At 31.0% G+C, this 25,727-nt stretch overlaps 1 protein-coding gene across 2 annotated transcripts; it reads right to left on the bottom strand.

Moving 5' to 3' along the window:
* Positions 1 to 2,212: 2,212 nt before the first annotated feature.
* LOC123533782 (uncharacterized) lies at positions 2,213 to 15,522 on the bottom strand. 2 transcript variants are annotated; one of them, XR_006682893.2, is made up of 5 exons: positions 15,222 to 15,522; positions 12,331 to 12,451; positions 7,390 to 7,517; positions 7,065 to 7,129; positions 2,213 to 3,019 (listed from the first exon to the last, which is right to left on the bottom strand). XR_006682893.2 is itself a non-coding variant. In XM_053537748.1 (5 exons), exons 2-5 carry the CDS (start codon positions 12,332 to 12,334, stop codon positions 5,840 to 5,842), a joined length of 399 nt encoding a protein of 132 aa, XP_053393723.1. In that variant the 5' UTR covers positions 12,335 to 12,451; positions 15,222 to 15,522; the 3' UTR covers positions 2,213 to 5,839. The 2 variants fall into 2 exon arrangements, 1 of the variants encoding a protein (XP_053393723.1); XM_053537748.1 differs by having other exon boundaries at positions 2,213 to 6,041.
* Positions 15,523 to 25,727: the final 10,205 nt, after the last annotated feature.

The following is a 25,727-nucleotide window of genomic DNA, read 5'->3' as shown; positions in this document are numbered from 1 at the left end:
ACGGAATGAAATATTACACGTTGTTACTGGGCAGCGTAAGTTCGCTCTCAGACATACGGTAGTCCAAGTGCTGTTGAATTAACTGTAATGTATAAATAAACTAAAATACATTCAATTGTAATGCTTTCAGCATAACATGAGGATATATGACCAAATCTGCAGTTAATATTTTTCTTAGTTTTGAAGTTTGAACAGCATTGGTTTCTAGGCGTACTAGTATAAGAGCATAAAACACAGATCATCTCACTTGTTTGATAATTTAGCATTTATTTTGTGCATAAAGTTTGAAAGAAATGTTCAAGAAACATTTTTACAGAATGGTAGATATCCTTATAATGCTCGTACATCCTTAAAATAAAGTCATAAAAGATCAGTCATATTAAATACTACAAAAGTCATTACATGTCTAAACTGCATAATTATTTAATTTTATGTAAATGCCAAAACCTGGCAATGTTACACATATATATATATATCTGTTCTTGTGTTTAGTTAAACAATGACTAAATGACAAGTTTATTTAAAACTGGAATTCAGATTAAATAACTCAAGAAGAGCTTAGTTGTAGAGACATATTTCGTCGTTTAGATTTCAACCGTATCCTAGTTGTTTCAATACATATAATCGTTAAAGGTTAACAACTTTGTTCTGTTCTGTTATTTTTTGTTTAAGTCACATATCATTTTTGTTATTATATTATATTATATTTGTTACATGATTATATATATATATATATATATAGGCATATGTAGATTTTGAATGTAATTTTCTACGTAATCTTTTAAATTCTATATTGATATGTGTTACATGTATATCTGTACAGACTGATGTAATATGCGTCTGCTATTATTTTCATGTATGTAAATATATGTATTATAATACCGATAACAAATTTCACAAGTAAGAGGTACAGTATTTTGATAATGTCAGAAATATCAAGAAGTGTATCTTTTTTCACGCAAACTTAAATGATACTAAATGTAACGTAAAAGAAACACTGTAGGAATATTTACTGCCACCGGTGTCAATATTTTCTAGCAATCTACAGTTAATACTAATTTCTACATTATCATTTTGTATTACATGTTACAAATTAGTTCGGGCCTCCGTGGTCGAGTGGTTAAGGTCGCAGACTTCAAATCACTTGCCACTCATCGATGTGGGCTTAGGCCTCACTCGGGGCGTTGTATTCTTCATTTGAGGAAGCCATCCAGCTGGCTTACGGAAGGTTGGTGGTACTACCTAGGTGATGAAATAATGCACGGAGGGGTACTTGGGGTCTTCCTCCCCCATTAAAGCTGGAAAGTCGCCATATGACCTAAATTTGTGTCGGTGCGACAATAAACCCAACAAAATAAATCAAATAAATACAAATTAGTTCAGTATTTAGTAAACAAAACAATAACCACCGAGTGTTTACAACATTTTTTATCTTCAAACAGTGCCGCAAATATTATCAGTAGCTAAAAACGTCAGAGGACAGATTTTGCTCATGGTTATTTCTGACCTTCTCAGAATTTTAAATTCCAATTCAATATAAATGCATAATGTAATGTTCGCCATTGTTTTACTATATACATTGTATTATATAAATTTTATGTCATCTTGGGTTTTGTAGCCAATATAAGATTAATAATGTTATTTATCTTTCTTTATTTCTTTTTCTTCTGTTTAATAAATGTTATTATTCAGGTAAAACAAAAATAATTATTTGTTTCCGTTTCGATTAAAATATACTAAATTTCATTGTTTTATTAAATAAAGACAATTATGCCAATTTTCTAACTTAGGCCCGAACAGGCTTTTGATTTCTGATTAGAACGGCAGGACATGCCTTAATCCACTTACATGATCAAATTGATTAAAATTCAATAAAACGTGCAATGTACCTACAATCTTAAAACCTGACAGATTTCCTTGAGCGAAAATATACAAGTGCCGAAAATAAAATCAAATGTTGTAAGTTCATACATAGATAAAAGTAGAGCGGAACAAATATTTATTTTAACCCGTTAATACATGATTGTTCCTAATGCTATGCATACTTTTGCAAAAAAAAAAATAAATAAAAAAAAAATCTTATTTTACTTTAAGGAAAGACCTGTCCTTTACTGTCAGTCCATGATGATATTCTTAGCCTGTTATGTATTTATTCCGAGAAGAATTTCCCGATTTGATCTTAAATTCTATTAACTAGATAGAAAATGGTATATTTGTGATATAATTTATATAATGATCAGCACTAAGGGTCATTGATAAATGTATTCCTTGATATTATCAATTTTTATTCCTAAAGTTTTGAGAATTATACATTATTATATATATTAAATCAATAATCAGAATAAAACTTACTCACCGATACTTATATTCCTTTCTTATAGCTATTCACAATCCAACTTGTACTAAATATTGACATCGTCAGTAAAAATATAATATTCTGAATTGTACTGACAATTAAATCGAATTACAATATCACAAATAATTATATTTCTTTGCTGTGTATGTTTATATTCCAATTTTATTGAAAATTCAAACCGCTTTGAATTTAAATGATCACAAAAAACCAAATCACCATTAACTATATTCCTTTACTTTATAGTTGTATATTCCAAATTGTGTTGAAAATTAAATCCAATTTGATATCACAGAAAATATTATTATAAAACCTACTCACAAATACCGATATTCCTTCACTAGATCTATGTATATTTCAAACTTCGTTGAAAAGTTAAATCAAATTTGAAACATATTATTATAATCAAAACTTGTAACAAATGATTACACTCCGTCTCTATATGTATATTCCTAACTGTATTGAAAATTTATTCCTGTTTGAGGGTATAGTCTAATCATGTAATATATCATAACCCCAACCACTTCCTAGCGATATTTTCAATTCTGACCCTTAGCAAATAATTGCCGGGTGAAAGGATTGGTGTACACTTTTAGCCATTTGAGAAACACATCAGTTGCTTTATAACTTCCAAAGGTTCCGTTCTATTACAAATAATTTCACAACCTGAAAAAAGAAATACATAATTACATGAAGAAGTGCAATGAAGTACGGCCCGAGGAACCTTTAGTGATGCATCAAACTCCAATTGTAATCCCAATGTAATGATTCCTTAACACACTAACGTTACGGTCCAGAAGACAAGGTATGTTAGATAAAATATTCTACAGTACGTGTTTCGATTAAAGCATCTAACGATTCATAAATGCAAGTAAGTGATTCGTTGGCATGATTTATATTGTTTCTTTTATACAATTCTTTTTGTCCCTAAACGTATTGGCAATATTTAAGAGTGGTTGTTCCTTTCGCTGTAAGATGCAAACATGTATTCTCTTTCAGCCGGGGTTTAAGTACAAATGTCAAACATGCTGCACAAAAAAATGTAAACTTTTAGCGATACTGTTTGCTTCGATTGTTTCTTTTAACGTTAATTTAATATATCAAAATTTGCAAAAAGAAAATATTATATTCAAAAATGCTTACCATAAATAAGTAACATTAGTAAACTGTTTCTGATGCCGTAAATAAGTAACAAATGTTAGTAAACTTTTTCTGATGCCATCTAGACGAAAACGGACGTTTTCATTTAATTTGAAAATTAACAGTGAAAGAGAGAACAATGTTACTTGAGGTACTGTTTTTTTTAAGCTCCGTAATATAATTACAAGGAGTTTTGATCAATTTTGCAGCCCGCGTTATATGGAACAGGACAATGATATTCACAAGCAACAATGTCAGTTACATTTAAGATATATGTAACTTCCATGTGAGCTGAACACGTGCAACTATTATTCTCTGTTTTTTCTGTTCCTTATATATAATTTCTTGAATAATTTTACATGGCGGCATATTAATGTTATCAAGTATCGAGTTTTTAAACATGTAGTACGGGCATAACTTTTCAAAGCATATGGTTTTAAATGCCATGCAGTAAAATAAAACAAAATATTAAGATAAATTTGACAATTTCTGTGTCTGCATCTCGCCTAGCAAAAACAGCAAAATGTGACAAGATAAGGATATGGAACCATTTTGAATTTCGTGAAGGATTCGTATAATGGTCTGCTCGCTGTTTTAAACAATAAATGTAATGATATAAAAAGTAATATTCCTGTGTTTTTATTTCGCTTCAACGAAAATGTGTGAATATTATTTAACTATGCAGTCAGTACCCAATTTTCATTTTTTAGAGTTCAGGTTTTATTTATTGATTTATTATTATGATTATAGTATATGTACTATTGACAGTATCAGGTTAACTGCTATAGATTGATAGTACTAATTATGTAAAATTGACATTTATTAGAATACCTATTTTTTAAATGATTTTAGTCATTTGGAAAAATAGGATGCATTTATAGATGAATTATGTTACAAATACTGTAACACGTTGCAATTTTTGTTTAATAATTAGGAAAGATTGTATTGCTAAAATACTGAAATAGAAAAGGGGAAGCTTTACATGTTACCAAAAGTGACGAACATAAAAATGTTGCAGGCTCGCTTTGACTGAGCCTGTTCGTGGACGGTGGTGGAAAGGAATTCTATCATCCGCGCTACTAAACTTTACGAAAGATCGTTTCGTAACTTATTACTTATGTTCTTACTTATAACAAAAGTTTTAATTTAATGTACGGAAACAATTTTTGTACTGGGTATGACATAATTAACTTTTATATTGGGTAATAATCGATTTATAATAAAATTAAGGTTTTATCAAGAGTTATATACTAACATTGCAAGACATACATGTTTTGTGTAATTATATGTATTTATTTTTATATCCAAGTTACCCTATTTCCCGTTTGATATCTGTTTACAATTTCAGTTATCACCAACTGAACAGTTATCATATACGAGCGATAAATAAGTTCAACGTTTTTTCCTCAATGTATATTTCTAAGCAATTTCACATTTGGTTTTATTTGTGTAAATATTTTGCAGAGTAATAACTCTTTAAGTAAAAGTGTCTTTAAAGTAGATTTTTATATGCAGACGTGACTATGTTTATACATCCCTTGTTCCTATCTACTTAATGATATACATATCGTGTTCTAGATTATCATGCATATAAAATTTTACACTGCAAAAAAGCACATGTTCAAAAACTGTGCAGTATTTCCAAGGGCCTTTTATTAAAAGGGTAAAGACGCCTTTCGCTTTGCCATTTTACATTAAAGTCTATGCAATGTATTGATAGTGATACATAAATGGTATATAATGTTAAATAATTTGGATAAAACGTACTCACCAATAATATTTCTGTACTGTATCTATGTATGTTCCAAATTGTATTGAATTTTAATCCGATTTGAATATTAGTAATATAATTTGAATGCAACGTGCTTATCACAAATTATATACCATTCTATATATACATATATTTAAATAGTGCAAATTAAACCCGATTTGAATCTCACAAATTAATAAATTCCTTCACTATGTCTTAGTTCTCCCGCCGTTACATGACTGAAATACTGTTGAAAAACGGCATTAAACCCAAAACAAACAAACAAATAAATGTCTTAGTTTTTTTCCAAATTATTAAGAAATAAATCCTATTGCATACCATACTCACCACTAATTATATCTCGTCCTTTTATAAAATCATATTCAATATAGTAATGAAAATCAAATTCTGTTTGAGTAAATATTAATTAGAATGAAATGAACACACAAATAATAACATTCCCTCGATATATGAAAAATTTCAATTTGTCTTGAAAATTGCATCCACTCTGAAATTCACCAATACCTATATTTCCTTATCATATCTATGTGCATGCTCGATTTAATATCATCTTAATTTATACTCCTTCGCTATATCTACTTATATAATACAGTAATCCCCAGTGATAATATCACCATGCTCCTCTGTACTGTTCTAGAGACTTTACTAATAGCATCATAACAAAATACCACAGTAATTCCTAGTTTTGACATCACCACCGAAGCAAAGGCTATGCTAATAACATAAAAAAATATACCAAAGTAAACTCCAGTGGTGGTAGCACTACTCTCATCTGACCTGTAGGAAAAATAAAACCAATACCAATGATATAATATAATACAGTAATCCCCACTTCCCTATGGCCCATACCAGAGACTATGCTTATAACATAATGACAATGAAACACCAGTAATCCCAGGTGGTGATAGCACCACTCTACTCTGGCCTGTACAAGAGTCTATACTAATTACATAAAAACTATAAACCACAGTTATCCCCAGTGGTGATAACACCATTCTACTCTGTACCGTACCAGAGACTATACATATAATATGATAACAGTATACCACAGTAATCCCAAGCAGTAATAGCATTTTTCTCCTCTGACCCGTAGCAAAAATTAAACCAGTACAAGTAACATAAAATAATACAGTAATCCCCAATGGTGATAGCACCACTCTACTCTGGCCTGTACCAGAGACTACAATAATAACATAATAACACTATACCACAGTAATCCCAATTGGTGAAAACAGGAACCCTAGTAGGAAAACAAATATTACGGGCTTAAGCCGGTTTTTGATTCACCAAACCTCAAATGTAATCCCAAACTTTGTCCAGATTACATAAAAGTGTTCTCACAGTGTGAATCCCATGAAGAAAATATATATAAAATAAACATGATCGGGTTCTTATGAAATTTACACATACGGAATCATAAGTTCTCTTGTGGCATATAAGACTTTGCAAATTTACGCTAAGGCTGACGGGTTTTATTTATTTTTAATGACATCTCAAATTGGACCTGCTTCTTTGACAGTAAAATATAATCAAAAGTTTTCAAACATTTGTTTTGGACAAGGAAAATTCATTAAGGTAATTCCGCTGTTCACCCGTTACACGTATTAAAAATAAATACATTCCTTAAATATAACACAAATGATTAAAACGTTTAAAATGAGGAACAAACAATAACCTGAACTATGTGAAATCGTGTGCACCCTTATCATTAGTTTTGTAACTGACTTTTAACTTCCATAATTATCCAATCTAAGAGTAAGCATTCACTTCCAAATTGCACAGTAGAAAAAAAACAATAACCTGCTACATCCATGCTTGTCTTCATCTTGTAACTTACTGATGTTTTCCAGATAGTTACTTTCTTCCTGAAATGAAGATGATTTATGCTGAAACTGGCTGTACTTTGAAAATTAAACAATTTAAAATAAAATTCCAGTATGCTCTAAAATTAATGAAAATTGTTTTAGTCACTCTAATTTTCATGTTGTTTCATTTCTCTTATGTATAAATTCTGGTTTAAAACGTAATATTCAATTACATTTGAATGTAGTTTCGAATGAGACACTTATTGAATTAACTGTCTAAGTCTATAAATACTGTGATAATTCCTTGCTTGATATTTTACCTCCAGTCGGTTCTTGGTGCAGAATTCATTTGGTTGTCGAAGTTCTCCGTTCAGGAGAGGAACAGACTGGGTTTTTTCTTTCAAAAAATCATCTGCACATCTTCGGATTGGTATCAGCTGAAATATTTCTGAAAATATTTTTTAAAAAGTTCGGATCATGTTTGTATCTGACACTTGTTTTCGTTTTTTCATCCATGAATAACAAATAAAAGTTGTATCATATATTTATATAGAACTTTTTTTCTTGCCAGTCAAAACAATGTTAACAGACTTAATATTCCCGTTTCTCATTTAATAAAGTACTCACTAAATAGTTTTGATAATTCCATGTTTTATCATTAATCGTACATTTAGTTGCGTTACACACGATAAAGAGAAACTTAAGTAATGTTGTTGTTGTTGTTCAATTAATTAACATCATGCCTTTGGAGTTATACAAACGGAAGATTTTATGAAACAATTTCAGAACCAGGTTACAAAACAGCCATTTTTGTTTGTTTTAAACACGATTTTTATATTTCATGGCTGGGAGTTTCATAATAACTGTCCTTATTCTAAACAGCTGTAGTATCTGCCAACATCAGTATACAAATGATTTGAAGACATATTCACTTAGGGGAGAAAACAAATGTTCATTTAACATATAGTTTGCAAACGGAAGTCTATGTCCGCTTCATATATATTAAAACATATTTATTATCCTTGCCATTTTGTCACACACAAACACTCTGCCTTGACTTGATGTAATATTTTCAAAAAATATAAGAAATGTTCAGATTCTCTAAAACAGATATGTTTTCTTGTATAAACTTCTTGAGGTAACTATTTTTCGCTGCTTAAATTGTCTTACCGTATACGATTTGATACTAACTCTCAAATTGGATGGCTTGCATGAATAAAAATATGTTTGTTAATCTATTCAGTTTAAATACATATTAATATGAAATACACAAAGAAAAATGGTGAAGAATTATCAATGTTTAGTGTATATTGCTTTGTGTCTTTGCGTAAACTTGCAGTTGGGACGTCCATTTCCAAAACATATTTGAAATATCACTCAACAATGAGAGAAAAAATAAACATATATTTTATGTTAAACTAAGTTTGTTAATATGCTGACACATCCGCTGTGCATCACTGACAGTTCGAAGATAACTTTTCAATCATAAATCAAAATTTATCATGTGAATAAAATTGTATATGTTTTATCGCATTTCCTGATTATGATTCAATATTACAAAATATATATTTATTTCAATAAAGTAACACTTTTTGCTTTTTTAAATTGTATTTTGTTGAAGATGCGTTTTGGTGTACTTTCATAAATATACAATAAACAAGAAATATGGATATATAATCAGCATTCAGTTCAGATTTCAAACTTATAAATGGACAAGCTAATCTATTCCTTCTATGCTTTATGACACTATTTTTATCCTTACTTTCCGTTTTACAGAAAACGATTAATGTTGAAATTGATTGTATTCAACTATTTAGTCCCGATTTAGATTCTGGTCTTCCTAGACATTGGACATATCACAACATTATTTACATTATAACATAAAAGAGTTACTATGAGTTATATTTGCCTTCTTAGAAAGTGATTTCAAGTACATTTTTAGTGAATAATCCTAAAATTATTCCAAAAACCGTAAAAAACCAAAACTGAATTGAATATGAATTGACTTAATATATACCCCGTAATTTTGAAAAGTAATGGTGGTTCTTAGTTTTTAATCTTAAAATCTCTGGTAAAGCAATATTGCAATAGAAAAGATTTTTTTACAGCAACTGATATAAAATTGTATATATTTAAAAAGTAGTATACATATATATATTGCATAAAATTAAGTTTGAAGAAAAATATATTGTTCTTTAAAGTTACCGTTTTTAGTTTATTAATTATCATTTATATTCTTGTCTTGTGCTGTATCTGTCTTTGATACCTAAAACATTTATAACAAATGGATATATATTTTTTATGTTGCAAACTGCTGCCTTTAAAATATAGTTTTCCTCCTCTAAAGAAAGCAGTTTTATCATATAGATGTTAAAATTATTACATATAATTTTAAGATAAAACATAGCATTGACCGGTGCTGATTTCAGCATGTTTAGAATGTTTTAAAGGCGGTCAAATCGATTATCTCATAACATTTCACAATGCAAGACAATCTGATTGTTTCATTAATATTTTTTCATTAATCAGCATAAACATGTTCAAAGTGAAAATAATGTTGATTTTTAGTGACTTTAATATTTCCCTTTTCCTTCTAGTTCACAAGATTATAAGAAATTAGTCAACATTCATATACCATATGTATGCTAAACAGATGCCATTATCATAATTATTTTTTGTATATCTGTCAGATAAGTGTATCAATATTTGAAAATAATGGTTTTTAAATTCAATAAAGATCCTGGATTGCACGCCACAAATCTTGGATTTTTAATGCATTTTCTATTTTTCATTTTGTATTTATTGATAAACATAAAATGTCTATTTTAACATGTTACGTGTTATTACTTTAATGTCTGCCATTGAACTGTCTCTTTCTAAATTATCAGCTATTTAATTGTTGAAACGAAACTTAAGCTTGAATCATGACATGGAAAAGTAATAAATGCTTTTGTACAAGTAAATGAAGAAAATGTTCCTTTTTGGAAAATCTATTAAAAAGGAAATTGCACGAAATTGTAGACTTTGTTTTCTGAAATTGCAGATGCTCTAATTTTGAAATAAACTATTTCTGACTATGTATATGCACTACGGATCTATTGCAAACGGTACGAAAGAATGTAGCACTCTAAACGTACCGTCTATAATAATTGATACTTATATTTTGTAGCGTTGTGCTATGTATTGTGATACTTGGTTCTTACTATATCCTGACAATAAGTGTTTGTGATTCCTGTTATATACTGACACATACCTGCATTATTCCGTGTTTATAAATGTCAAGCGTCAACGAAGTGACTGAGTTAAGGTCAAGAAGGCGTAATGCAGCGTCATTTAGAGGAATGTCAAACATTACGCTTGACGACGCCACGTTTTTGCGTTCTAAACGTTGACAGTAAACAAGTTCTATGCTTAAGATTACATTTCGTTTACCGTCATAATTAAACAATAAAATATCTACTTATAAAAGGAGTGGATTTAACTACTGTCTACTATAAATATATTTTGCATGTATATTCTTTTCCATCAAAGCTAGAATGAACGCTTTCAAGCAAAAAAAAAATATTTATTTATGATTGGAGTAAAAATATGGCTGAAATTTTGTCAACATTTGACCTATTCATAAATAACCCTTCCATCTTTTTTATCAGTATGTTTTGATTTCATCAAATTTGAATAACGTGAATATTATAGCTACATACAGCCGCTAAATTACTGTCATTTTCAACTTTAGCTCAAAACAAAACCGGGTGATATGAATGAACTGAAGTATAAAATATAAAAATTCGGTGCAGTTTTCAAGATTTAACGCAAAAATTTAGAACCCAGCTGTCCTGAAACATGCCCGCCCTGTCTGTCTTATAACGGCACTATCAACAAAAAGAAAAAAAAGCGGTAAAAATCATATTTGATTGCTCCTTGTTTCATGCATAAAATAATACAAACATCTTTTTAAAACAGGACGAAAATATTGGGTCGCACTACAAGTTATTTCAACATTGGCATGTTCAGCCATTCCCACAACGTTATCTTTCATCTTGATAGATGAACATTTTAAACCATGATTAACACAAATATGCAATTCAAATTGTAAAATGATTTTACTTTTTAAACTTCAAATACAATTGACCCTGTGAATTACAATTATTTTGGCCATCTTCTCAGTTAAATTACAATTAATTACTTGGTTTCGGGGACAAATAATTAATTAATTACAATTATTCAGGACAAGTTGTCAGTTATAATTAATTTTCACCAAATCCTGCCTTAAAAATGTTCATTTGTGTCTTTTGGTAAAAAATAACGTTTCAATGCAGTACAGTTCATGGTGTTCCTAAACAAACCAGACTAATAGTGTATTTCCTACAAGCTGGCCTGTGTATATGAATTGGAATCATTCTTCAGTTACAACTCATATAAATCATTTAATAAAGTACTCACTAAATATTTTTGATAAGTCCGTGTTTTATCATTAATCGTACATAGTATATAGTATATAATACTGGACATATACTTGGACATATATCTTTTTCAATAGATTAAAAAAAGGTCAGTGCCAGTTACCATCAGATATATTTTTTCATCAATGCAATATTTTTAAAGAAAAATAATGCAAATGACAGCTTTTGTGTAGCAACTACAATTAAAGTTATTACACACCAGAAAATATATGCACCTGAAGATTGTAGAGATGAAAGAATACAAGAGATATTGACACCTAGTTATTAACATGTCAAAAGGTATAAACTATAAATACTTTACAGTGTGAAATTTCACCCCAGCGCTAACAACAGATCAGGCACAATAATTAGGAAAAATTATATTTAATTGACAATAATTGGTCAAATCTGAGTCTGTAATTAATTAATTACAATTGTTTTAAATGACTTTTGTCGCAATTAATAATAACTTTCAATTATTTCAAATTGTTAATTAATTATAATTGATTAAATATTGATTATAATTAGGCACAACCCTGGTGAAAACAGTCTCTTGTCTAATTCACCCAGTCAAAAATTACTCCTAACTCTCATGTTGACCGAATGACACACTGGATGGGGGTTTGTCGCAGTTGTAAGTTAATATGGAAAACGAGTATGTGCTTGTAAAAAATTGTTGAAAACCGGCGTAATATTAAAACAGAATATTCCTTGCTAATTCTGATTTTTAAGTTGGTCGAAATATGACCAGTCAAAACGACATGACGTTAACCTCAGACGTTAAAATGTAAGGACATGATTTAAATAAGAAATTGCACTTACCCATCTGATAACCATTGGGTTGGGTTTTACGCCGGTTCTCACTTGCCGGCGGTCTGTTTACATAGTCTAGAAAAATGACATCTTTCCAACTTCATGGAGCACTATAGCTAGTGTTGTGCAGCTGAAAATCAGTATAATTATTTGATAAAAAATATTCTGAATAAAAAAATATACGATGAAGATTCAATACAGAATTTGAGTATTTTTATTAGTTAAAAAAAAACAAATCTAGAATAGGAACTGTATTTTATTCATTTGGACATAATAATTAGTGCTGTAGCGCTTTAATACCTATAAAACTACCGTTATTTTCGACATTACACGAAAAGTGTATTTAACTATTTATGAAATAGTTGAAATGGGTTTAAACAAAATATAAAAAGAAATATTTAATAATGCTACAAGTTGTAAAATAAAGGCTGCAAATAAACCCTTCAAACATAACATGTGAACGTTTTAACTGTGTTCGAAGGCAGGGAATTTTATGATCTTATTTTATAAAAATATAAAACGAAGTCGGAGACCCTCGTATGTTTTTCGCTCATTTTATTGTAATATTTTTGTGATAATTTTATTTTTAAAATATATGGGACGGTTTTTACACAATACTAAGTCATTCCGCTCGAAAATAACAATTTCGTAGAAAGAGTTCGGCCTGATCTTCGCATAAAGTAAGCATTTCTTCGGCGAAAAGTCGGAAACATGATTGAAAATTACAACATCGTATAGGTTTCCACGGGCCTGTTATATTAAATTAAAAATAATTATTTTTTTAATTGACTGGACTAAATTAGTCGCCGTAAAAATGCAACGTCACAACTATTGATGGCTGGGCTAAAACGTGATTTGAGTAACAAGTGTGCATTTGATATTACTATCAACTGTATATCGGGTGAAGATCAACTTTTGCTCTTATCTAAACATGTTATCAAGCATGCAACTTGTTTTTGAAATCCCCGCGCATAACACCTTCCTTACATACAGAGTTACCACATAATATAGGTGATCACAATATCCCCTTGATTGATATTATTGTTATTATTATTATTATTATTATTATACCAGATTCATATAGCGCCCTTTTAATGACCAATTTCACGTTCAAAGGCGCTTTACATAGTTCAAATGCAGCCACACAGGGCGCATAATTCATCCTCTACTAGTACAGACACAGAGCGATCTGACCAGAGGGACAGAGTGAGACAAAGCCCCCACGACAGAGAGATCAGAAATCAGATACAGGCTTGTCCGGCTAACTTAACATAGCTCGTTGCGAATAGACAGCCTGGCTCTTTAACACTGAAAAGCGTTTCTGAAAATTCCCGAGTAGCTGCCGGGATCGAACTCCGACCTCAGGATTGGATGGCCAGTGTGAAAACCACTGAACTATCCGTCCACCTATTGAACCATCACATTTATTGACATATACTTTGAAACTTTTATAAGTGATGATGTACATTGTAATTGGAATATTAAAAAGCATTGTTTCACAACAGCAATGCACATTCATCACAATATGCTTCAAAAATGCTAACTTTAAACAGAAATATGCAGCTGTATTAAACGCCGTCGCTTGTTTAAACGTTTCTAATGATTTAAATATTACAAACGCTATCGTGTCTGTAATTAATGATAACAACCTTGTTAATAAACGGAAAGGAAACTAGAGGTTAATAAAAGAAAAATATATGAAAATCGGACTTCATACGAAATGAATGACAAATATGCGTACTTCATATATTTGCTTTTCATATTCTGTCGTTAATTTCGCTTTAACTCAAAGAAACAAGTCATGCCTTACGCATAAACATATATTCATTTCAGGCTGCGATTTTAGGAACCCAAATTACTTGTTAAGAGAAGCTGATTTTGCGATATAAAAATGTCAAATTTTAAAATCATGCATATTTTGCTGAATTTCCTAATTTGAATATGTGATCTTGGCAGCTTCATTTGTATTGCTGGTCATCACATAATTTTTGGTATACTTTCAATTTAGTTATGATCAGTCATAAAATAAAAAAGGTGTGTATCTTAAGCAATATTATTTCATTCTTTATTTTTCAATTAAGATTTTAATTGAAGACACAATCATAGTTTGCTTTAATATACGTAACACTGCGTGAGAGGCACCAAATTCGGAAAGTTGCGCAGATGCCAAAATAAAGTATAACAAGGTATGCGTTAGCGTCTATAATCATTAACCCTTCCAAGCAATATATCTAAACAAATTATTCTTATTCTTTTACTGTTTGTAATTAAAAAGCGCTGATTTTATCTATTTTCCTAATAATAATGTTTTACGTATTTATTCCAGTAGCAAATTACAATGACTTCCCGCCGTTACATGACTGAAATACTGTTGAAAAACGGCGTTAAACCCAAAACAAACAAATACAATGACTTAGCATAATCTCACATGTGTAAGAGCCGTAAATTCAAGGCGAAAGAGAGATAACTATTTCATTGTTTGAAACCCTAGATGCTATTTCGTTACCATGACCTTAAAAGAATAAAGCGTTTTATTCTTTCATAGGACACCTAGCTAAATACCATCATGTATTGACGACTGCCTCATTTAGTGATTATATAATATCATATATTTGATTGTTGGCAGACTGTTGGCAACTTTCATAGCTATACTTCGACTGTCTCTTAATCTGCTATTGTTTTTCTAGTATTTTGTGTACTTTCTAAAAATGATGAGTGATACAATATATTTAATCGCAGTAAATTGAATGACGTATAAGTGCATTCATCTACACAATGTATTCAAAAAGCCAGTTTGTAGGTGATTTTGTTGGTTTATCCGTAAAACTTAATCGCCATTTTTCAGGATTGTATAGTAAAGTGTGAAATCTTGGAAGATTAGGGAACATCTAAATACTCACCAGTCGTTATTATTCCATCATTGTGTATACTTCAAATTAAATTGAAAGTTAATTCCAATTTGAATCTTTTTTCTTACTCTCGTTACATGTAATTCCAAAAGCACAACCACGTCTTCGAAATTTTATATAAATTGCTATTAAAATCGAACAGAAAGTGGTATATTCTGACTAATAAGGGCAGTCTCCTGCCTTTGGAACTTTGGAGATTGAAAAGCACAAATTATGTTTGATAATAACCTCTTTTACATTTAACACCATGAATTTTAATACACGCATCACATTGAAATATTTTAAAATGGCATCTCCCATATAGACTCCATCAGCTCAATAACATCAGGTGGATAATTGCTTTTGTTCTGTGTGTCAATCAATATACACAATAGAATGTTTTGTCTTAACATTGATTTACTGTTTCTTAGAAATGAAAAGACAAAATCATGTTAAAGCTCACATGGGGTGAATAAAATATATTTACCCTTCGATTCAAACTTACAAATAAAAGTGACCACAACTGCATGTTTCCTAAGACATATAATATTCATATGTGCTACTAAAATCATTTAACTGTGACCTTATCTTGATACTGACAGGGGTAACTCTTATCAATGCTGTCGTGTTACTTTGAAAAATGGGGGGGGGATCAAAGTGAAGAATTATGCAAGTTTGACCGGTTTTGCACATTTTTACACTGTCCTGTACTCCTTGCTCCAGTCTTGTTCCAAAGTTACGAGACTATGTAAATAAATGTAAATCTGCTAGACTAAGTATGTATCTGAAAACTTAATAATGTGTCTATTGGAGTCGATCAACTGCCAGAGACAATCAACAGGATGTGTAAAACCAATACAAAACGACTGAACATCGGTTATGTCTCAAAATAGTCAGGCCATGGTGTTATTTCAGGAAATGTTTCATATTAGTGCTGAATACATCAGCAAAACTACCATTATACTGAACCATAACAGCTCTACATCATAAATGATATAAAAGTAGAAACCTTAAATACTTTTTTGCAAAATTTTCGTTAGATAATTATATATTTTTAAACAAATCAGAATGAATGATGGCCAGATGAACTTAAATACTTATTTAAACTATGAAAGGTATGACCCAGATGAAAAGTTTGGTGGTAATTTTTTGAGATTCCATATGAAATAGCGGAACAAAATAGGGTTGGTAGAACGCCTCGGATAGATCACTATTCTAATTATACATGCATATACAGCTCAAAACTGCAACTTGAATCTTATAATGTTTTTGATATTCTTAAAATTCCTCTCATGTTACATATCCACTTACATAAAATGCCCATAGATGTGGCACACTGTTTGTTGGGCAAAAGGAACGACCTAAGACCAGATGTCGTGAACACTATTACAAATTCGTAATAATAATAAATTTTGAAATTTTTTATACCATCATTTTGGTAAAACCGGGCATTCTTTTTAAGATGTTTCTGTTCAACTCGTTGAACAATTGAAATATGAAGTTAAAACAATTTCTGATTTCAAGGCTAACGTTAGACTTTATTCGATTCCTTAACTACACAAAGGGTGATATAAAGCTTGATTTATTGCAAATTCAACATTATGCACTGCACAAAATGACATTTTGTCTAACTGCTATAAAAGACCACGTGCTGAAGTATTGCTCTAAAGTATATGAGAACTCGGGGTTTAATCTGATATGGTCTCTCAAGAATTCTTGAGATGTTATCAAAAAAAAGCTATTAAACAAACAATATAAATATTCAGCTATAAGTTTTTATGATTTTACTACTTTTTACACTAACCACATAATCTCATAAAGGAACAAATGGTAACTTTAATTGAGAAAACATTTGCAAGAGAAAACGTTAATTAATTGGCGTGTAATGAAGCTAGAGCATTTTTTCTAACAGTACATCGACTAAATACACCCTATGGACTTGTGACCAGGTTTGTAAAACTCTAAAGCCTCTGTTAGATAATATATTTCAATTAGGCAAATAAACCTATAGAAAAATAATTGTTTATTTTCTATACTCTTATGAACGAGGTTTCATGCTTAGTTTGTCCACTAAGACAGATTTTGACATTACTGAAGCTTCTAAAGGCAAATAGAGGTAACTTGGTGATTTTTTTTAAATATCGACAACCTATATTTTTCAGGTATGGTGAAAAATATTTATCCAAAAGAAGTGCAGCTAAACAAGACTTCTATCTCAGATTAAGATGCGGCATTTTTGGTCTTGCGTTCAGCCTATTTGAATTGCAATTTTACATTTAAAAAGAAACTATTTCAATTATGAAATTGTCAACTTCCACTATCTTGATGGGGATGTCCCTAGAGCGACGTCATACAGTATCACTAAATTTTACTTCATATCCTCCAAACTTCTGAAGAAATATAATACAGTGTATGTGGTAACAATTTTAATGCTATAAAATGATAGGTTACATAATACTGAACTAATCAATTTCAATATGCAGGATTGTTCATCTGATATAAAGGATACCTAAAAAGCAAACGGAATAGCATCAAAATATTTATACGGTACATTTCGGATAATATTTTTTAGTTTTGTATTCATCCCTTTATTACACAGAAACAAAATAAAAACAGTAGTTTTGTACTGCGCAATCTAGATTGTGCTTTGCCAACATTTATGTTTTTCCTCATAATCCTGACGTAAAAGATTATCGATTAAAGTGAACTCAAGTCTTGATTACAAATTTCTTAGTTTCTGAGTCATTTTACAACGGAAAGCCCTTATACAGGACAAGCTTGAGATATACCTGACTTGTACTGTAATAGACGTTTATGTAGCTGCGAATATTTTCTGTTTTATCATACTCCCGTTGTTCTTTGGTACACTATGAATGACAGGGTTTGTTTTCCATTTATTTTTAGGGGAATTGTAATTTACCGTGTAATGACTTTCCTTCTTCTTTTCTTGTCATTTAACCTGTTTCATCGTGCCTTTCTTGGTCTTTTCTTCTACCAGACCTTTATTCTCTTGAACTAAACCGGGATTAAGAGTAAAGATTAATGCGCGGCCGTAAACCTGTTTGATTTAATTGTTGTATCTTGACACTGACCATTCCAATGCGACTACCATTCTTTATGTCTTGTTTCTAGGTGTTGTATAGCCGGTTGTTTTATTTTGTTATTTTTTGTTAATAACATTTTGTTCTAAATTTATTTTCAATAAGATACACATCCATACTACCAGCTACGCAGGATTTCGTTAAGGGTAGGTGGCGTTCTTGGAACTAGTCCGTTCTAACTGGATCTGTGTCCATGTGTTAAGAAAAAACACTAACTGCGCTAAGTTTTCTGACAGTTTACTGTAAGTGTAATCAAGCTTATTTTATACAGATGAAATTAAATATAAGTAACGAAAGTTTGAAAAAGGGTATATAGAAGGGAATATACCTGCAAAGTTATTGAAGAGCACAACAATAACATATTATTTCTTGGTTCAACTTCAAGTGAAAGAGAAATACGGGAGAGATACTAATTTCCGGCTTTGAAATGCCTAAGATATGTTTCTATACAATACTACAGGTCAGAAATTTTCGAACATTTTGTATCATCACATTGTGTGAAATATATCTCAAATTTACCTGATAACGTAACAGTGTTAAAAGTACTTTGGACTCACTGCGGCGACTAAAGAGCGTCGGATCCTGACAATTCAACCTCCTAGTTTTTTCAGATCTCTCTCTTCAGATATACTCTTATATTCTTAGGTACATTTTTGTGTTACTTACTCTCTTTTTAAGTAACTTCAGCTAAAGCAGAAATGTAATCAATTGAAAACAAAAGTGAAACATGTGTCGCTCCTGATAACATCAAGATTTAATGAATAAGCCTGTGTGTAAATCAATAGCAAGCTAAAAGTTAAACCAATCTTTACACATCAATTAACGACCTTAAGGTTATGTTGTATCTGAGGGAGACTGAGATTTCTCAAACTCTGTGTGTTGCTGTACTGCTATTTTACAACAACATTTTAAACGAACTACAGGGTGAAAGGGGGATTGTTTGGTTAGTCTTTAAGTAAGAAAATAAAACTTTGATGTTTTTTGTTTATTATAGACAAAACGACACAACTTTTGTCATATGACAAATTATCCAGCGTTTGATAGTGGAGAAAGACTCCATGCGCCTATTCAAGCATAGCTTCAAGCAAGGGCGGATAACGAGGTAGAACCACTAAACTTCCGTAAGCCATTTATATGACTTCCTTACATAAAAATGTATACATCCCAAGTGAGGTTTGAGCAAACCAGTAGTGAAGAGCAAAGGATTTGTAGTCGTCAGCAAACCTAACCATAAGTCAAGGCGACATTTGATTTGTCATTTATTTCTTTTTGATGTTCGTCAGGTTTTATGCTACTAGACACATTCGCTACAAATAGTACAGTAGAAAAGATACATGAATTTGTAACCGCTTAACTTGTCTTTAATTTGACAAAATCACTGTTTACAATGACGTCTAGCAATAAGACATTAATGTTTTTTTTCATGTTCTATAATGGCAATTAACCCTAAAAGAATGATTTTGTTCAAGTTCTTCACTCGGTATTAGGAATGAACTGGTGTCAAACTTTGAGATAAAGACACACAACTTAAGCTTTTATCAACTTTGCATGGATGTTAAATAAAATAAAATAAGACCTCAGGCAAGATTCTTGAAAGAATTGAATGAAACAAAGCAATATTACAGAAGTATCCTTGATTTAGTCGCTTAATGAGATGTGATGAAAAGCACAAAGGGCTTGAACGGAATTTTATCTTAAATAACATTGAATAGACCTCATGATTTCGAGCGGCAGTGTATACGCTATACTAAAAATACAAATAGTTTTATATGTGATATGTAATAACCATATAATTAAACCTTACATGGTAAAGTATTTTGGATCATTGCTTGAAATATCTTGCTAATTCTTTTCAGCCGAATGTTATTTCAGTATCACCTGCAATGACTTTTCTTGAAATACTATGTAAGACCACGTGTATGTCTTATATCAGCTTCTTACTATTATCGTGTTATCCTTCAAGATATATTTGTCTAATTTGCAAAATATGCCACAGACCTGTCGCACTATTCCGTAGTTATTCAAGTCATGTATTTCTATAACTATTATTCTTCTGAACCATTTTTTGTTCTTTGTTTTATCAATTTTATTTTTATTATCAATTTTGATGCGTTATTTTTGTGGCTTCTTTCTATTTTGTTTCATTTGTAGTACTAAGGTTCATTTTCTACCAAAGGTACATTCGTTGTATGCTTGTGTTTGTTTTGCTGTGATGATGCTTCACCATTTCTTTTGGTCTATTACATGCATCCACTGCATAGATCCATTCAAAACAAATTCAGGTTCTGCATAATAAAGATGACAGCATACCTTAGCGTTATTTTGAGCACTTTATATTTGTGGTCTGACTGGGATATTGCCCTATATAAAACAAATAATTATTTATTACATTAAACAATTTGTTGGTTATTTACTGTCAGTGCAATATCTATATTTCAATCCTACAATATTTTAATTGTATATGAAATATCATTTATGTTTCACTTAACATTTTGCCATATCAGAAAGAATGAACATGAAGTACTCGTTCATATATTTCTGTCAACAGATATGAAAGCATGCCACATCAATTTTCCAGTATATAATTCATATTGAATTGCTGCATTTTTTTCTTGTAAATAAAATATAAAAATGGCGGGATTTTTTCTAAAAATATGTCATATGTTTCTATATCAATAGACCGTAAATGATATTATATATATTTGCGAGGTGCTCTATGGGTTACACCTTTTTTAAATGAAACAAAATGAGCTTAATCTTTTTAATAAATCCGGTTAATGATATTTGCATCACAGTCGTCAATAGATTTGTTTTATCCAAATCTGTAAGTGTAGTCAGTCAAGTGCTGAATAGAAATAAATGCTGTTTGGATGCCTTCGATATGATACTTCGTAACAATGACACTACTGAAAACAGACACGACAGGACAGTCTCAATCAAAACCTGAAACTTGTTCATGTATATCGTGTTAAACGACATATTTCAACATTTACTATTTTGAAAATGCGGGACCTAGGCCGATGTAATGTTTGTGCATAAGATGCACGTACTTCTGTTTGTTCCAATACTCAGATCATTGGGACCTTGAAAGAATATATGACTGTACGTGTATGACACAGTTTGCAAGATTTGAAAGTAGCATTTGATAGCAGTGTAATCTTCCAGTGCAAGAACTAGCAGGTCATCCCAAGCAAATCATATCTTTAGTGTCGATATCATGTTTTGAAGAATCTACATCACTTAGCGAGAAATGAATTATTATAATGCATGAAACATTAGAATATAGTAGTCTCTAAGCAAATGTTTAGTAAATCAGTAAATCACATGCCCAGCCTTGTGGTGTTTGTGCCCTTGACCGTGCTAAATCGATGACTATTTTATATTTTGTCTTTGTTTCTTTTGTATCTACTTTATGCATTTGAGTCGTAATATCCTTTCATAAATACATATACATGCTACTTGAATGTCTTATTTGGCTTTTGTCCTCGCTTAATTACACCCTAACAGCAATTGACTGTTATATATTTAGGAAAGTGTAAGACCTGTATCTGTAAGAAGTATTTATGCTTAATTATTAATATAATGAGCCTTTTCAGTTAAAGGAAATAAAAATTGGGACAATAGGCCACCTTTTTGTTATATCGTCAGCTGTATTGCTACATTTTATCCCATTTGTAACACTGGGATCAGTATTTGACGTTGAAAACCTCTAAAAGATACCAGTTTTATTTTGGATTCATTAAGCTATGGTATCAATTTATTATTGAATAAAGTTCGAAATTAAATGGGCCAAAACAATATACAGCCCCATTTATAACACGAGGAACAGTAACGGACATTGAAGATACTAATTTTATTTTAGATTCATTAAGCTATGGTCTCAATTTATTATTGAGTAAAGTTAAAATTTAAGTAACAATTACAGTTTTAATTTAAAAAGCATTGCAGTAAATTTAGTGAAAGACATAGATTTTTTACACATAGATATCAGAACATCGTGTTTCTTCAAATTTCTCGCGCTGTAATATATTGAGACTAGCCAGTAGCAGATATAAATAATACGATTGGATATGCATGTAAATCAAAGTCTTGTGTTCAAACGCCAATAGTGTTTCATATGGCTATATTGTGGAGCTAAGTGGGCGGAGACTTATAGCAGTAAGGAAAGCTAGATTCAGTCTCTATTGTTCCACTGACGAGAACACTTCACACACAAAAGACAACCACGCTACATTATGTCCGTCTATTTTCAATTAATATATTAATAACCAAATCGGTATAACTTTATTTGGTACATTTGACATATTTCATGAAAGCCTAATGCGCATTATGTAGTTATTAATTTAAATATGTATCATTTTAGCTGCATGCACAAGATGATTTTAAAAGTGATATTGTTGTTTTTACGGGAGGTATGACAAATATAAGTATTTAATTAAAAGGAGATAAGTTAACGGTTAAAGTAAATTTACAATTACCAAGTTAATTTGTCTCCTCTTATGTGTATGTAATTTTTATTTAGATTTAAATATTTTAGTTTTATTGTATTTATCAAGCCTTTGGTAGAACAATTAGTACCACTTTGTAACAATATTTCACAGAAAAATAGTGACCAATGACAACAGTGAGGTAAAGCAATATATTTTAAGACGCATCGTTCTTTTTATGAAGGAAGACATTGATGTGATTCTAGTAACATAAACTTAACCTTCAAACATTTTAGTAACTTTTTGTTTTGGTGTTCTTTACATATTATTATAAATTAAACTCACAACTGTCAGGAAAAAGAAAAGTGATATATGTTTTTTGACTCTTTTTATTCATTTGCAAAGTTGATGTCTCCTTGTTTTTTTACATTTTTTTGCATTGTTTGTGATAAGTTTTCTGTTATTGTTTTCCTTTTTTAATATTCCAACAATTATAACCAGAAGAGAGACTATATGTATTCTTATTTTGCTGTGTTGATACTTACGCGGTGTTTCTTTGGTCTTAGAACATATGGTCTGACAGAAATTTTGTATTTTAGATAATGGCAAATTATATATCTTTTTTTTTCTGGAAAAACTATCAATACAAATATTTTTTTCATTTCATTCTTAAAATATCTCAGTTGTATGATTGATATCATTACATTTTGCCGTATCAGGAGGTACTCGAACTAAATATTGAAATCTTATTGTTAATCACTTTTTCATAACATACTTGTAATGAATATCGTCCGTTAAAAACCAGAGGGTGGTATCTAGCAAATTTTCTGAAATTTGGGTTTTCGTATTTTCTGTTTTTTACATCGAAAATACGTATTGTGTGAAAATTTGAGCTCTAGATCTTTATTCGTTTTCGAGTTATTGATCAGAGATCAAATGTCGTATCTCAAAATATCGATCTTTTCTTCAGCCAGAACCAAGCATACATAGATACTATGATTTTTTTCAACTTATGTGGCAAACTATCATGCCAGATTGTATCATTCACCCATACAAGGGTTTGGTTTTCATTAACATCTGAGTATATGAAACATACATTTAAACCAGAACATATCATTTGGTAGTAGTATCCTATGGCATTCATCAGAATGAATTATAATTATTTTCTCAATATGCCACAACCTAGCATCTGGAAATGCGAAATGTTTACTAGTCAAATATTGCCATATTTTATCTGCCAGACTGTGATACATACGGCTAATTGTTTTTGGTTTTGGGAGATTAAGGACAGTCTCTGCAATTTTCAAATGCCAGATTGTCTCAGTTATCAATGATACAATTTAACAGCTCTCTTTTGAACTCTAAAAGGGCTAACTGGTGTTGATAACATGGTATATCAGATTTCAGGAGTGTATGTTTTGTTTTCAAGAATGACATTTTTTAGTCATTTTGTGATTAATAAGGGAAGTTGTCAGATTCAAGCAAAAAACGTTACAAAAAGGAAAAACTGGTGAAGAAATCATGGAATGAAACTGTTCAGAAATTAACTTCAAAGAAAATGCCACATACAACCAGAAAACAGCGCAAAGCAGTATCAAGCATTCATGCTCATTCTGATAGAGAGGCAGATGTAGAGCGCTTGAAGACATTGAGCTATAATGAAGAAATAATGAGACAAACGTTAATAGCAGCAAACGAAGGGCGTTTAGACCGATTCTTAAATGATGAAGGACTTAAACGGGATAAGGTTCCTGCCGATGGGAACTGTTTTTTCCAAGCAGCATGCTATTCAGACCTTATATCAGAATCACATTCTCAACTAAGAAACTCAATGTGTACCCACTTAGAAGAAAATGCATTGGAATATATGGGGTTCTTAATAGACAAGTATGGTCCCGAAAAAGAGGAGGAATTTGTTGCTGAATATCTCTCTGAAATAGAAAATATTAAGAATGATGGATATTGGTCAAGCAAAGTAGCAGATCTCTTACCATTGGTACTGGCAAACTATGCTAACTTTTCAGTTACGATATACACTAGCAAACCAGATCAACAAAAGATTATTGTTGAACCAACTTTAAAGGCAAATGACGATCATAATGAAATAAAATTAGCATATATTTCAGTCCCAGACATTTCTAGAACATTATGATGCCTGCATAAGTCTTGCTCATGGTGACTCTGAACAGTTTGTAGCCACACCATTACCAAGTGTAAGTACTGACATACCTGATTCTAGCGTTAGCAGTGTGTCTGTGCATCAAACCCCGAAAAAGGCTGCAAAATTTGTATCCGAAATGAAAAAGAAACTGTTCAGAAAGAGAAAATCGACACCGGAGAACTGGAAGAAAAATGTCAGGAAAAGACTTAGACTCAGTGGTGAAGAATATATATCCAGTTCTGGTAAGAAAATATCAAGAAAGTTAGTTCAAGAATGTGACTGCACAAAATGCAAATACAAATGTAATGACAAAGTTTCATTTGAGAAAAGGTGTGCCATCAGGGACTTCTATTATGGGCTTGCTTCTTATGAAAGGCAAAAGGATTTTATCTGTTCAAATGTACATGAGAAAAACACAAAACCATATTTAGACGATGATGGGAACAAAGTTGAGAAGAAAAAGCAAGTAATGAGGATATATTCTATGGAAGTAAATAATCACAGAGTTCGTGGGTGCAAAAAGTTCTTTTTGAAAATATTAAGCATAAGTGAAGCAATTGTAGCACATGCTCTTACAAAAAAGATGTCTGGACATTTTCAAGGAAGGGACGAACGTGGAAGACATAGAGCTCCGAATAAAACTTGTGAATCAAAACTGCAAGAGATCAGAAATCACATAGAATCATTTCCAACCACGGAAAGTCATTATGTTAGAAAGTCTACCAACAGGCAGTTTCTTGCACCAAACTTAAATATCAAGAAAATGTATGAAGAATATGTTTCAAAATGTAAAGAAAATCGGTCAGAAGCCGCGAATGAGCCAATATAT

Source organism: Mercenaria mercenaria, chromosome 3, assembly GCF_021730395.1.
Source record: "Mercenaria mercenaria strain notata chromosome 3, MADL_Memer_1, whole genome shotgun sequence".
NCBI lineage: Eukaryota > Metazoa > Mollusca > Bivalvia > Venerida > Veneridae > Mercenaria > Mercenaria mercenaria.
Note: the sequence above shows the minus strand (reverse complement) of the source record. Positions and strands in the feature narration are given on the sequence as shown.

Bases quoted from the DNA above. Each gene is read 5' to 3' on its own strand.
- LOC123533782 (XM_053537748.1), bottom strand. The intron at 7,130-7,389 runs GTAAAATATCAA...TCTTCATTTCAG, and splicing joins GCACCAAGAACCGACTGGAG to GAAGAAAGTAACTATCTGGA. The intron at 6,042-7,064 runs GTTATTGTTTTT...TTTTTCCTACAG, and splicing joins GACAAGCATGGATGTAGCAG to GTCAGATGAGAGTAGTGCTA.